General features: G+C 46.4%; 1 protein-coding gene across 2 annotated transcripts in view; it reads left to right on the plus strand.

Moving 5' to 3' along the window:
- LOC118078417 (uncharacterized) overlaps positions 1 to 14322 on the plus strand; it is a 295133-nt gene that overhangs the window by 269389 nt on the left and 11422 nt on the right. Inside the window, exon 5 of one of the 2 annotated variants that reach the window (XM_088668904.1) lies at positions 2602 to 4187. The exons of the other annotated variant lie outside the window; for it this stretch is intronic. Coding sequence (XP_088525030.1) covers positions 2602 to 4187 — 1586 coding nt within the window. The remainder of the gene's footprint in view (positions 1 to 2601; positions 4188 to 14322) is intronic. 2 annotated transcript variants of the gene reach the window in all.

The following is a 14322-nucleotide window of genomic DNA, read 5'->3' on the forward strand; positions in this document are numbered from 1 at the left end:
TTAGCTTTAATTACGGCCTTCCAACACCTTCCAATGGAATGAACCAAGTTTTTTAGTTCTGCAGCTGTAATCATGTGAAACCAAGATTGAATTATTCCCTCTATTAATTGCTGGGTTGCTTCTGACTAACAAGTTTCTTTAGTCAGCTCCATAGATTTCCAATTGGGTTAAGGTCTGGGATATTCCCAGGCCATTCCAGCAGTGGAATAAGATTATCTTCAAACCACCTTTTGCACACAGCCAAAACATGACATGGAGCTGAATCCTGTTTGAATAATTTGTGTGTGTGTGTGTTTGTGTGTGTTTATATATATATCTAAATGCTTCAGTATCTGGGAAAAGATAACATGCGGAATGGTTCAGTTTAGACTCAAGTATTTCATTTATGTATTTTGGGGCATTTGCATTCCCATTAATGACACAAATTTTATATATAAAAATTGAATTATTATGCAAATACCAACAAAACAAACATTTCAACCAAATACAAAATAAGAAAAAAAGAGTAAAGAAACAGAAAAAGACAAAGAAAAAGAAAACAGAGCAAACACAAAAAGTATAAACACATAAGTATAATACATAATAATAATAATAATTTATTATTTATACCCCGCCCATCTGGCCGGGTTCCCCCAGCCACTCTGGGCGGCTTCCAACAAAACAGAAATTCTAAAATACAGAGATCCACGGTAACTATAATAGACATCCCATAATGTCATTTCTCTACCGAGATGCTGACCTTTCTGGGGTAGATCTCTTTTTATTATACTTTTGGTTTTTTTGACTTCTGTTGACCACGGTGGTTCATTTCCTATAACTACTGTGTTTCTCCAAAAATAAGACACCGTCTTATATTTATTTTTCCTCAAAAAAACACACGGTGGCTTATTTTCAGGGGATGTCTTATTTTTTTATTAAGTATAGTACAGTTTAACCTACAAGGTTAAACTGCTATCACTACGGCTTATTTTCGGGGTATGGCTTATTTTCGGAGAAACACGGCAGAACAATTTCTCTGTATTTCAATATATTCCTCATCTTGGTATAAGGAGACATTTTCCCACTTACGGATTTATTCTAAAAACAACCAAATCTTGGTTGTAGAACCTTGACTCGATAGGTAGGTATTTAGGCATTCCCATTCCTTCTGGGCTATTTTATTTGACTTCCCTTGCAGTGCTTAGCTGTTAATACCCTGGCCGCCGTCACTGCATAGAAAAATAATTTTAGTCTTTCTTTTGGGATATTGTCAGTTAGAATCCCAAGAAGGAATGATTCTGGGTTTTTATTTGTTTTTTGTGAAATGTAATTTTTAGTAATTTTTTCGTTTCCTCGCGTAGATCGTGTCCCATAATTTTTTTATTTTGGGGCATGACCACCACATATGAAAGGGATGCGGGTGGAGCTGTGGGTTAAACCACAGAGCCTAGGGCTTGCCGATCAGAAGGTCGCCAGAAGCGGCTTTGTCATGCTGGCCACATGACCTGAAAGCTGTACGCCGGCTCCCTTGGCCAATAACGCACGATGAGCGCCGCAACCCCAGAGTCGGTGACGACTGGACCTAATGGTCAGGGGTCCCTTTATCTTTACCTTTACCACATATGAAAGAAGGTTCCCACCTGTAGTTTACATTTTCAACATTTATTATTATGGTTTTTGTTGATTTGGCCTATTTTGCAGGAGTTAGATAATACCTATATTGCATTTTCATCCAATTTTCTCAATTTGAGTACAGTTGTACCTCTGTTTACGAACGCGGTACCTATTTATCTACTTGCACTTTGACGTGCTTTCGAACTGCTAGGTTGGCAGGAGCTGGGACTGAGCAATGGGAGCTCACCCCATCACAGGGATTCGAACCACCAACCTTCTTATCGGCAAGCCCTAGAGCACCACCTGCGTTCCACTTGTTATCTTTTACAAACTCACTAAATGAAAGAACATGAAAAACAAACCAACTTGATAGCAATCACATAACACACTGACAAAAGTCCACCTAAGTAAGTTGTGCTTCCTTTTTCTAGTTATGCTGGTACCTCTACTTACGAATTTAATGTGTTCCGAATGCACATTGGAAAGTCGAAAAAAATTGTAAGTCAAATCCCACAGGAATGCATTGGGAGAAAAAATTCGTAAGTCAAAACAACCCTATCTAAAAATTCGTAAGTAGAAAAAATCCTATCTAAACCGCATCCAAGATGGCGGGCGGAGCTCCGTTCATAAGTAGAAACATTCGTAAGTAGAGGTACCACTGTATTTGGCTATAGGTTTTGATAGAATACAGATAACTGAACGAACTTTGTTGCTTTAAATTATTGATTAAATAACCTTTCCAATGATATATAATTTTATGGTATTACTCCAAAAGAGGTGGTGTTATGAGCCATCAAATCTGTTAAATACATTTCCCCCAAAAAGGCTTCCACATTTTTTGGCCACTACTGTATATCAAACAAAGAAACATTCAACAACCCATCAGAATCTTAATTATAAATATGTTGCTTAATGACAAACAACAAAGGTAATAAACACACACCCAACTCCCTTCAGTTCTTCTCCATGTGTTCCACAGTCTCTAATCCCTTCTTGTCGCCATTGCAGATTGTGAGGAATTGGAAATTGAGAACAAGAGTGACCATGGCAAAATCCCCAGAGAGGAGAATCCACGTAAAAATTTGGAGTGTGGAGAGAGCTTCAGAAAGAGCTCCAATCTCACTTCCCATCAAATGATTCATACAGGGGAGAAACCCCATCAGTGTGTGGAATGTGGAAAGAGCTTCACTAATAGCTCCAATCTCACTTCCCATCAGAAAATTCATAAAGAGGAGAAACCTTATCAGTGTGTGGAATGTGGAAAGGGCTTCACTAATAGCTCGAATCTCACTTCCCATCAGAGAATTCATACAGGGGAGAAACCCTATCAGTGTGTGGAATGTGGAAAGAGCTTCACTAATAGCTCCAATCTAACTTCCCATCGGAGAATTCATACAGGGGAGAAACCCTATCAGTGTGTGGAATGTGGAAAGAGCTTCACTAATAGCTCCAATCTCACTTCCCATTATAGAATTCATACAGGGGAGAAACCCTACCAGTGTGTGGAATGTGGAAAGAGCTTCAGTAACAGTGGTGATCTCACTTCCCATCGGAGAATTCATACAGGGGAGAAACCCTATCAGTGCGTGGAATGTGGAAAAAGATTCAGTCAGAGTCGTGATCTCACTTCCCATCGGAGAAGTCATACAGGGGAGAAACCCTATCAGTGCATGGAATGTGGAAAGAGCTTCAGTATGAGCTCCCATCTCACTTCCCACCAGAGAATTCATAAAGAGGAGAAACCCTATCAGTGTGTGGAATGTGGAAAGAGCTTCACTAATAGCTCCCATCTCACTTCCCATCTTAGAATTCATACAGGGGAGAAACCCTACCAGTGTGTGGAATGTGGAAAGAGCTTCACTAATAGCTCCAATCTCACTTCCCATCAGAGAATTCATACCGGGGAGAAACCCTATCAGTGTGTGGAATGTGGAAAGAGCTTCACTAATAGCTCCAATCTCACTTCCCATCAGAGAATTCATACAGGGGAGAAACCCTTTCAGTGTGTGGAATGTGGAAAGAGCTTCAGTAAGAGTGGTGATCTCACTTCCCATCAAAGAATTCATACAGGAGAGAAACCCTATCGGTGCGTGGAATGTGGAAAGAGCTTCAGTCAGAGTCGTGATCTCACTTCCCATCGGAGAATTCATACAGGGGAGAAACCCTATCAGTGCATGGTATGTGGAAACAGCTTCAGTATGAGCTCCCATCTCACTTCCCACCAGAGAATTCATATAGAGGAGAAACCCTATCAGTGTGTGGAATGTGGAAAGAGCTTCATTAATAGCTCCAATCTCAATTCCCATCAGAGAATTCATACGGGGGAGAAGCCGTATCAGTGTGTGGAATGTGGAAAGCGGTTCACTCGTAACTCCCATCTCACTTCCCATCAGAGAATTCATACAGGGGAGAAACCCTATCAGTGCATGGAATGTGGAAAGAGCTTCAGTCAGAGCGGTGATCTCACTTCCCATTATAGAATTCATACAGGGGAGAAACCCTATCAGTGCATGCAATGTGGAAAGAGCTTCACTCGGTGCAACTCTCTCAATTCCCATCAAAAGATTCATACAGGGGAGAAACCCTATCAGCGTGTGGAGTGTGGAATGAACTTCAGTCAGGGCTCCCATTTCATTTCCCACCAAAGAATCCATACAATGGTCGGAGAAACCATTATACAGCTTTAGGAGCCTGTCAAATACGCACCTTTTTTACCAGGCCTTTGGGTGATTGACATCTAATGCCCTTTTAAAATGTGGTGGGGAGTGGAGTTACAGATGTGTATTTTGTGTTTTTATATCTTGCTTTTATGTTGTAACCATCCTGAGACCTGTGGGTGTAGGGCAGCGTTTGGCAAACTACAGCCTGGGGCCCACAGCCAATAGGAGGGAGCGGACGCCTCCTCCGCACCGGAAATAGCATGTGCGCATGCACACACAAGCAATCCAGCCTGCGGAGAGATCTCTGGGGAATGAACCAGTCCAGGCTTGTGAAGGTTGCCTACCCCTGGTGTAGGGAATTTGAGCCCCCCAATAAAATATTTGAGTGGGGCACCCCCCAGTTGATAGGCATTGCCATTCCAAAGGTGTGCATGCATCATGTGATTGATTGTGCAAGGCAGGTCTTACCTGGCCCCCCACCAGTATTTTATTCAATTCGGCAGAATTGGGTCGGGCTGGTTACAATTTAAATCATAGGTCGGCAACGTCCTGCCCATAGGCCCACGGACTGCTCGTGAACCGAGCCGCTCGCTCGGCAAGTCCGCCGCGCGCTGTGCTAAACCAATTTCTGGCGCTGTGGACATTTTGGACATGGGCAGCACGGCACTGGAAATCGTTTCTGCGCATGTCCAGATGCGATTTTCAGCTTCTGGACATGCACAGAAGTGATTTTCGGCTCCTGCGCTGCCCATTTCCAAAATGTCCACAGCTCCAGAAATCGCTTCTACGCATGCCTAGTGCATGTCTGGCCTATGGACGGTCGTCTGTGGGAATGATCCGGCCCCCGGCTGGAAAACTTTGCCGACGCTTGATTTAAATAAATACATGAATTGCCTTCCTTTGCGCATGTTCCAGTTTGTCAATAGCCTTAGTTGTTATCATTTTAAAATTTATGTGCCCTTCATCTGAAGATTTCACAACATAAACATACAGGTTGGAAGCATGACTTTCTCAAAAACAAGTAAAGCCAGATAAATTTCTCCTCCTCTTTTTTGGATGGAGTTACAAACTTTGTTCATCGGGACTGCTGTGTTAATGTTGCATCTTGAATTCAGTAAAGCTTTTGACAAAGTCCCTGCGACATTTATGTGAGGAAGCTGGTCAAATGTGGGCTGAATGAGGTAACTGTCAGGTGGACTTGACTGACCGAACCCAAAGAGGACTCCTTCGTGGTTCCTCATCATCCTGGGGGAAAGTGACAAGAGGGATGCTGCAGAGTTCTGTCCTGGGCCCGTTGTTGTTCAACGTCTTTATAAATGACTTGGATGAAGGAACTGAGGGGATGCTCATCACATTTGCAGATGACACTAAACGGGGAGTGGAGGCCAATGTGGCAGAAGGCAGAGTCAGATCAAGGGCAGGAATAGTACCACTGCATTCTGCCTTAGTCAGGCCCCACCTAGAATACTGTTTTCAATTCTAGGCACCACAAATTCAGTATCTTAAATCTTGTTTGCTAGGGGAAATGAAGAAGATGGGGGAACACAATCCATATTCCTTTTATAACATGTGGCCAATGTTTATTCAATACATAAATTGTATGTGTGTGTATATATATATATATATATATATATATATATATATATATATATATATATACACACACACACACACACGGTATGTATATATAAAATAAAATAAGACAAACCAAAAACAACAAAGAAAACACAAAAAACATGATCACAAACAAATTACATACACTGCAATAAAGAATATCAAAGCAATCTTCTTTCATAAAATCTATCATTGTTGACTTCCTCCAATCCCTTCCCTGTTGTGTTTCATTATATTAGTTCGTTAGTACTTCCATATTTTAATTCCAATCTTTTTAATAATTATCTGAACATATTAGAACTCTAATTAACTAGGTAACATAATAAATCTTATTACTATCTTAAAATACAACTAATTAATTCTTGATACTCAATACAATAACACACTTAACTAAATCTTAATATACAATAATAACTCAATCCTCATCTACAAGCTCCTTATTTCAATACATAAATTGTTAAGACTGTTACAGGAATCCACCCAGCACTCATGGGAAAAGTTGGTGTCATCCTTTTTATAATAATCAAATCAAACTTTAACACATAGCAGGATGAAAGTCTGCAATTCCATAAGGACAAGTTATTTGTTGTTTACTGTTGTAGCCATTGCTTTCTTTAAAATTATATTTTGTACCATGAAAATAAAGCAATAAAAAAGAGGGGGAAATCATGTGTACTCTTTCTTAATATGCTTGCATGTGTTGAGTGTTATGTGGAGACCGTAACTCCCAGTAATTTCACATTATCTATGGGTTTCTGTGTGTTCAGCACACATGGTTGCAGTTGAGACTGAATAAAACACTAGGAAATTCCCCTTGACTGCTTCTGTATTGTTTCAAATGTGACTTCACCTACAGATAAGAACAAATAATATTTATTCCTGACATATCATTCCTGACAATCTCCACCCCAACAAACCCTGCGCTTAACATGAGCAGCTGCTTTCTTCCCATTTCTTAGGTGGGAATAACTGATAATGAAAAGGAAGAAGAGAGATAGACCCTTTCCCTCAACCTTTGGGGATCTGAGGGGCTTCATTTCAGCCCTTAGTCCTGCTCCTGAAAGCTTGGAGTATTTGCTCACACACTGCCATGACTGAAAAATCAATATTTTTTAAAAAAGAAAAATTAAAAATGGTAAGGGACCCCTGACCATTAGGTCCAGTCGTGACCGACTCTGGGGTTGCGCGCTCATCTTGCATTATTGGCCGAGGGAGCCGGCGTATAGCTTCCAGGTCATGTGGCCAGCATGACAAAGCCGCTTCTGGCGAACCAGAGCAGCACATGGAAACGCCGTTTACCTTCCCGCTGTAGCGGTTCCTATTTATCTACTTGCATTTTGACGTGCTTTCGAACTGCTAGGTTGGCAGGAGCTGGGACCCAGCAACGGGAGCTCACCCCGTCACAGGGATTCGAACCGCCGACCTTCTGATCAGCAAGCCCTAGGCTCAGTGGTTTAACCACAGCGCCACCTGGGTCCCTTGCAATGGTATTGCAGTGCAAAAAGGCCCAAGAAAGCAATTCCTGTAGTAGTTGGCATCTTAGCGAGCCCAACGCCACTCTGCCCACTGTCTCACTCCCAGCTAAATAATCTGGAAAGCTGTCCTGTTATCTCTGCAGGGATTTCAGTGTCTCTTGAATTAGCAATTCAGCATTTCTGTAAGCGGAAATTATATACTTTGGTATACAGTGTATTAGCATATAAAAGCATGCACCAGAAAGAATTCCTCATTTATGCTGAGAATATGATTTATTTATTTTGAACTTTGCTTGGTTCCTCCTTGGTAGCTAGTGTGGTTATTTCAGCAGGGCTAGAACTCAGGACCCGCTGCAGTGCATGGTGGCAGTCAGCTCAGCAGGATCCCACCTTCGTCACCAGTGAAATGTACTCGGAGTCGAGAGTGAATTTCATACTCTTTATTGAGCTTGTAGTAGCAAAAGGAGAAGAAGAGAAGAATGGCTCTTTCCCCCAAAATGTCTGCTTATATACATTATTTACACAATGGGCCTTGCGTGATTGGCTACTTCAGGGTTGCACCTGGAGGCCAATCAGGTTGCTGATTCACTTCCACCTGGAGCTGGATTGGGTGGCTCCTGCGGACCAATCAGACGGCTGCATTCTGGATCCCATTGTTCTAGGATTCAGCTCAGTACATAACAGAAATTGTGTGCCGGAAGACTAAGGGAATCATGTAGGACAGGGGTGTCAAACTCAAATTCATTGGGGGCCGCATCAGCAGTTTGGTCACCCTCAAAGGGCCGGTAGTATCTGTAGGACTATGTGTCCACTCTTTATTATCATAAATTATTGTCACTGCATTCAATTATTACTGTTTTTTGTAATAATGTAAGTAATAACTAACATAGTCAGAATAATGGCAAGTAGATATTCAAATGTACAATTATTGTACAATTTATTGAAAAATGATTTTTGGTAACTGCACTGGGTGGTGGAGGCTCGCTAGGGTTTCATGCAGGAGCTTTGCAGAGCTACTGGTACCTGGAGATGCTGGGGTCCTTCTGCATGCAGGACAGATGTTCTGCCAGTGAGCCACCACCCTTCACCAAAGGGACTGGCTGAGGTTGACTCACTGGAGCTGTTCTCCTGGTTCCAGGGTTTAAGGGCCAGAAGTATAAAGCAGCATCCTACCGTGTTTTCCCTTTTTTAAGACACCGTCTTATAACTTTTTTTCCTCAAAAAAACACAGGGTGGCTTATTTTCGGTGGGTGTCTTATTATTATTATTACTGTAAGTGGTTCCAGCAGCACGCGCAGAGGTTCATCTGGACCTGAGTCTTTTTTTCTTCTTTTTGGTACCAGGTGAAAACGTTGTATTACCCCAGACTGTTTAGATGTGGTTTTATGACCATGTTACTGCTGATTTTTTTTTTAAAAAAATGTGTTCTCCTTTAAAGTTGGTTTGAATGAGGCTCGGGGTGCTCTGCATGCGCTGCTGGGTGTCGACCCAAGCCCCTGGGAGCCGGCAGGAGGAGGAGGAGGCTTGCCGGGTCGTCACCCAGCAGCGTACACAGAGCGCCCCGAAGCCTCTGGAAGCCGGCAGGAGGAGGAGGAGGCTTGCTGGGTCGTCACCCAGCAGCGCGCGCAGAGCGCCCATAGCCTCCGGCAGCCAGCAGCAGCAACGCTTCCAGGGACTCGGGGCGCTCCACGCGCGCTGCTGGGTGACAACCTGGCAAGCCTCCTCCTCCTCCTGCCGGCTCCCAGAGGCTTGGGTCGGCAACCAGCAGCGTGCGCAGAGCGCCCCGAGTCTCTGGGAGCATTGCTGCTGCTGGCTGCACTTTGAATCCTCCTGCTCCTCCATGTGGCGCTGCTGGGTGCTGTGTCTGTGCTTCAGCAGCAGCAGCCGTTTCCAGGCGCCGAGCCGTGGCAGGAGGAGGAAGAGGATTCAAAGTGCTACAGAGCACTGCTGCGTCGCTGAGGCAAGGGACTCTCCGTGCGGCGCTGCTGGGCGCTGACCTGGCAAGCTGCCTCCTCCTGCTGCTGTGGCTTGGGGTGCTCCACGCAGCGCTGCTCCAGCCGCCTTTCTACCCCCCCCCCCAGGCCCCAGCTGTTTGTCGGCGTGGCGCTTCAGCAGCAAGGTCCCGCTGATGGGTCCCGCTGGCTGGGGCGCTCGGCGGGCCACATGACGAGGTCTGGCGGGCCGGATTTGGCCCCCGGGCCTTGTGTTTGACACCCGTGATGTAGGACCTCGAAGCTGAAATAATGGTGTAAAAGATGAGACTGTCCTACACAAATGTCTCTGGAAGAAAGAAAGGCCCTATGAAAGGAATGATGCAACCACAAAGTGAAGTCAGAACTTGTATGTCTCCAGGCTGCCAGAGGGTGGCCCTCCGGACCTGCTGTCCGATGGAGACCCAGGATGGAGCCAAGAGACTTCAGGATGGAAGAGAGCCAGCCATGCCCCCCCCCCCCCGCCATGCCATGCCTTGCCACCTGGCTTCCCACCCACCAGCCTCCTGCCTGCCAGCCAGGAAGAGAGAGAGAGAGAGAGCGCTTCACCTGCTGCTTCCCAGGAAGACCCAACGCGACCCTCCCTCTCCTCCCCTCTCCTCCCCCCCCCATCCTGACCCAGAAAGAAAAGCTCTCCAAGGACGGATCTCTCTCTCCTCCACTTTCTGGCCAAGGGAGGGAGATGCTCACAGCCCAACCAAGAGACAAAATTCCGCCCCGCCCCCCCCAAAAGCATCCCTTTCCATAGGCATAGTCAGGGGGGAAGGAAGCTGCCCCGCTAGATCCACTGAAAATAAAAAGCTGAGGTTCTGCAAAGGGAGAGAGGGCTGAGCTGGGTGGACTCGGCTTTGCAAGGGTTAAAGAGAAGCGAGCTGCCTTCCTAGAGAGGACAGGAAGCAAGGGTGGCGTGGGCAGGTCCTCCAGAGCCAAGGCCCCTCCCTCCCTCCCTCCCCAGTCCTCCTTTCCTGCTTTGGTGTCTCTCCTGCAAGGGCTGCATCGCTGTCCCTTCACTCCTGGGATGGTCGGGTGAGTCTCCTCCCCCCCTCTCCCCCCCAGAGGGTACGGTGGGGGTCGCAGGGCTGCAGCAGGGGAGGGGGGGGACCAAGCCAAGTCAGGGAGGAGAGGGTCCTGACAAGGAGGGGGGCGAGCTCTGCAAGGCTCTCCTTCCTGGGGATCAGAGGATCCCAAACTCCCCCGAAATCTCCCTTCTTCAAACAAAGGAGTCCCTAGGACTTTAACTCTGTGTGACGTCGCTCAGCGTCATTGCACAACAGAGGGAACATGTGCAAATGGTTTTCCAAGGCTGGACGAGGAGGAGGACTAGGAACCCCCCCCCCATTAAAAGACCCACGTGGAGGAGGGAGGGAGGAAGGGTGGGAGAGAAAGGCCAGGAAGAAAGAGAGGGATCCCAGCCCATAGTCTGGCTGCTGCATTGCGGACCAGTTTCCCCGTCGTCTCCAAGGGCAGCTCCACACGGAGGCCACTGCAGCAATCCCCTCGCACCCAGAGCATGGCATCCCAGGACCACATCCTCTCTGTCCCAAAGGGATGGTTGCTGGAAAAATGGCACTGCTACTCACTGAGCCTCCAGGGACCTTGGCATCCATGGCTGGGTGTGTTAAGCTAACTGTTAGGGAATTTTATAGGGGGGGGCACCCAAACGAGGCTTCATTTGGGAATCAAGATTGGCACTAATGCCCTCAAGGGGACCCCATTTGATCCTACAACACCACTCTAGTATCGCACCAACACGAACCCCTCAAGATCAAGCCCTGAGTAATAAAGGCTCCCTTTCCTACCCTTTCTCTGTTGCCTGAGACTCTATGTAACCATATTTCTTTATGAATGAATACAGTGTATCTTTATTTCTAAATGAAACCTCCTTTTTGCGACTCTGGCCAAGGGCTCTCAGGGATGCAGGGAACAGCCATAATCCCTTAAGCAAGAGGTCAGGTAGCCAGGGTGGTGCTCCTCTGCATATCCATAATCCATTCAGGTACCATCTCCTGCCATTCCCAACCCTCCGAAGCCAGAGGCAATACACACAACTGGACCCATTGTTTTCCCCCACCAGGTACTCAAGGATCCCTTCCCAGATACTTACTGGTACTTGCTTAACAATGTCCTGGGACATCCTTATGCTAATCCTGCTTACCTCCTGTTTACCTGTATGCTAATGCCCCTTGCACCTTCCCCTTTTCTGATGTTTTACCCTGTCACAAGTGATGTATGTATGATGCTTTCGATGTGCATTATGGGATGGTGGTGGGAAGTTTTAAAAGTTCTTGCAGCCCTGTTCACGGTGTTCAGTCTGGCATTGAACCTGCTGCGCAGTAATAAACCTTGCTGTTTGCTCCGGATCATGGCTGGACTCCTTCCTTTTATACTCCGCAACGACCACAGGCCCTTGCCTGATGAGCTGGGTGGCTGAGCATTCTCGCACCCAGAATTTTGCCCTAACACTAACTAATAGAATATTAATAATAAATTACCCACCTGAGATTAAAGGGAGGTCCCCCACTAGAGCCAAGCATCCATTTTTCACAAGATAGAAATGACTCCCTTGTCAGTCAGTTGCATTGACTGGAAGGAAGGAGAAACCAGGCTGGTTCATCTCACAGAAATCCCTTCCGTTGCCTCCACATTTTGCATTGCTAGAGGGCTAGAGACTTACTTCTTCTTCTCCTCTTCCTCCTTCTCTTTATTTTCAAAAAGTTATCTCATGTTTTGGGCTGTGGTGCCATCCAGCCCTGGTTCCTGACGAAAATTGTCCATGCTTGCTCAGGATTCTGTTCCTTCTTCTTCTTTTGTAACAGAAAAATGTATTTGCTTTGTAGGATTTGCTAGAGCTTCTCATTAAGACGGACAGAACTTGGCAGAAGACCAAAGGGTGTCTTCCGATCTCTCAGAGATTTCCTGAGACCACACATGGATGACCGAGACTCAGCTGGCCCTGCCATCCAAAGTGGGAGCAGTGGGGGATTCTGGGAAAACTCTGTGCAGAAGATCCTGGGTGAGGAGGACACCCTCCGCTCTGAGGTGCAGAGCCAGAAGTTGAGGCAGTTCTGCTGCCAGGAGGCCAAAGGGCCCCGAGAGGTTTGCAGCCGACTCTACCACCTTTGCCACCAGTGGCTGAAGCCAGAAAGGCACACGAAAGCTGAGATGCTGGACCTGGTGATCTTGGAGCAGTTCCTGGCTGTCCTTCCCCCGGAGATGGAGAGCTGGGTGAGGGAATGCGGAGCGGAGACCAGTTCCCAGGCGGTGGCCCTGGCCGAAGGTTTCCTCCTGAGTCAGGCAGAGGAGAGAAAGCAGGTGAGAGAGACGTTCCTCTGGATACTCCCAAGGGGATCCAAACAGGACAGATAACATCCCATAATGCTCCCCTGATGGCCCTTGCTTTTCCTGGGAAGGCATCCATGGGGGTGAGATCTAACATCCTTAAGGCTTCTGTCTTTGTCATTCTCTTTCTAATATTTCTCACATATCTCTATTTTTAATACTTGTTTCTTTTTCAGAAAAAGGATCATTTTGCAGAAATGGACCTGGATTCCTGTGAGGCAGAGAGGCCTCCGTCGGACACCAGAGAGAGGCTACTGGGTAAGGAGGAAGGTGGCTATTCTCCGTTTGGTCTCATTCTGTTGCTTTTCCAACTCATCTCTGGGTTCTTTTCATATTGTTTTTTTTTGGGGGGGACTGTTGGGAACAAGGGTCCAGAGGAGGGGAGATGTATTTCTGCACAACTAACAGATGAAATGGGCACAAACCTCCAAATGCTCTCAGCAGGTCAGGCTTTCTCAAAGGTCCATCGGTGGTTAGAGACGCCCAGTTTCACCTGTGACAGAAGCAGGCACTCTGGGCTTCTCCCTTACCTTTTGTCTTTTGCAGGTGACAGAATGATGCCGACTAGATTACCTGATCCACCTTTTCATGGGGGCAGAAGGGAAACAGCGGCTGTGGAACCAGATCAGGTCAGGGGAAGCTGCCTTGTGGGGACAGAGGCTGAGGGATGGAGCAATGTCATGGAATGGTTGGGCACAGAGGAATGGTGGAAGGAAACAGCCGGGGAACCAGGAAGGGAAGACATCTTAGAGCCCAAGGAGTGGAGGTGGAAGAAGGATGAGAGGTCAGAAGGGAAGGTGTCAGAAGCTGAAGGGGTAACAGGGCTTAGTGATCTGGGAGACTCTGGCAGAATGCAGTCCAGAATCAGAGGCAGAAGAGGAAGGAGGTGAGTGGGAGGAGGGAGGTGGAGAGGTAGAGGTGAGTCAGGAGAAGGAGGATCCACCGGTGGCTCCCTCTCCTTCTGCCAGAAGCCACTCTCCCTGCTCGTTTCTCAGAGCCAGGAGACGTCTGACAATGGAGGAGCAAAGGCAGGCTGCACTCTGGCGCACTGTTCAATCGTATGCTAGGAAACCCAGAGAAGATGGGATTTAGAAAGCTGTGGGGAGCTGTGGGCCTTCACTCTAAGCAGCTGAGTTCGTGAATGAAGACCCTGACATGGAATTCTGCTCAATATTGATCCAGAGCAGAACTCCAATATATAGTTAGTAGATTAAAACCTAAGCACATTATAGGATCCCCCCAAAATAGACCAGAGGCCATTGTATTTTATCCAGCAGAGCTTTACTGCTACTGAAGACAAATGAGCAGAATGTCACAAATCAAAAACGTTCAGGATTGGCCCTGTCCATAGGAAGTCCAGTTGCAGGAGACCTAACTTAAACTTATAATAAGTCTAAACCTTAACACTAAGCATACTATATACAGAACCCCAGAAGGAAGAGAGATAGAAAGAGAAAGTGACGCCCAGGCTCCTTCTGGCCTCTTCTTAGAGTTAGCATGACCTTGATTTACAAAGGTGTTTTAGAGTGCCAGGTATAACGTAAACCTGGGCACAGCAGAGTTCGCGCAGGTTTTCCGGAAGCTTCTGGCTGTAGTGTAATGAGTAGACATCTGGACACAGAATAACTGTATACAGTATTTATTGGACAA

Source organism: Zootoca vivipara, chromosome 4 (genome assembly GCF_965207765.1).
Source record: "Zootoca vivipara chromosome 4, rZooViv2.hap1.1, whole genome shotgun sequence".
Classification (NCBI taxonomy): domain Eukaryota; kingdom Metazoa; phylum Chordata; class Lepidosauria; order Squamata; family Lacertidae; genus Zootoca; species Zootoca vivipara.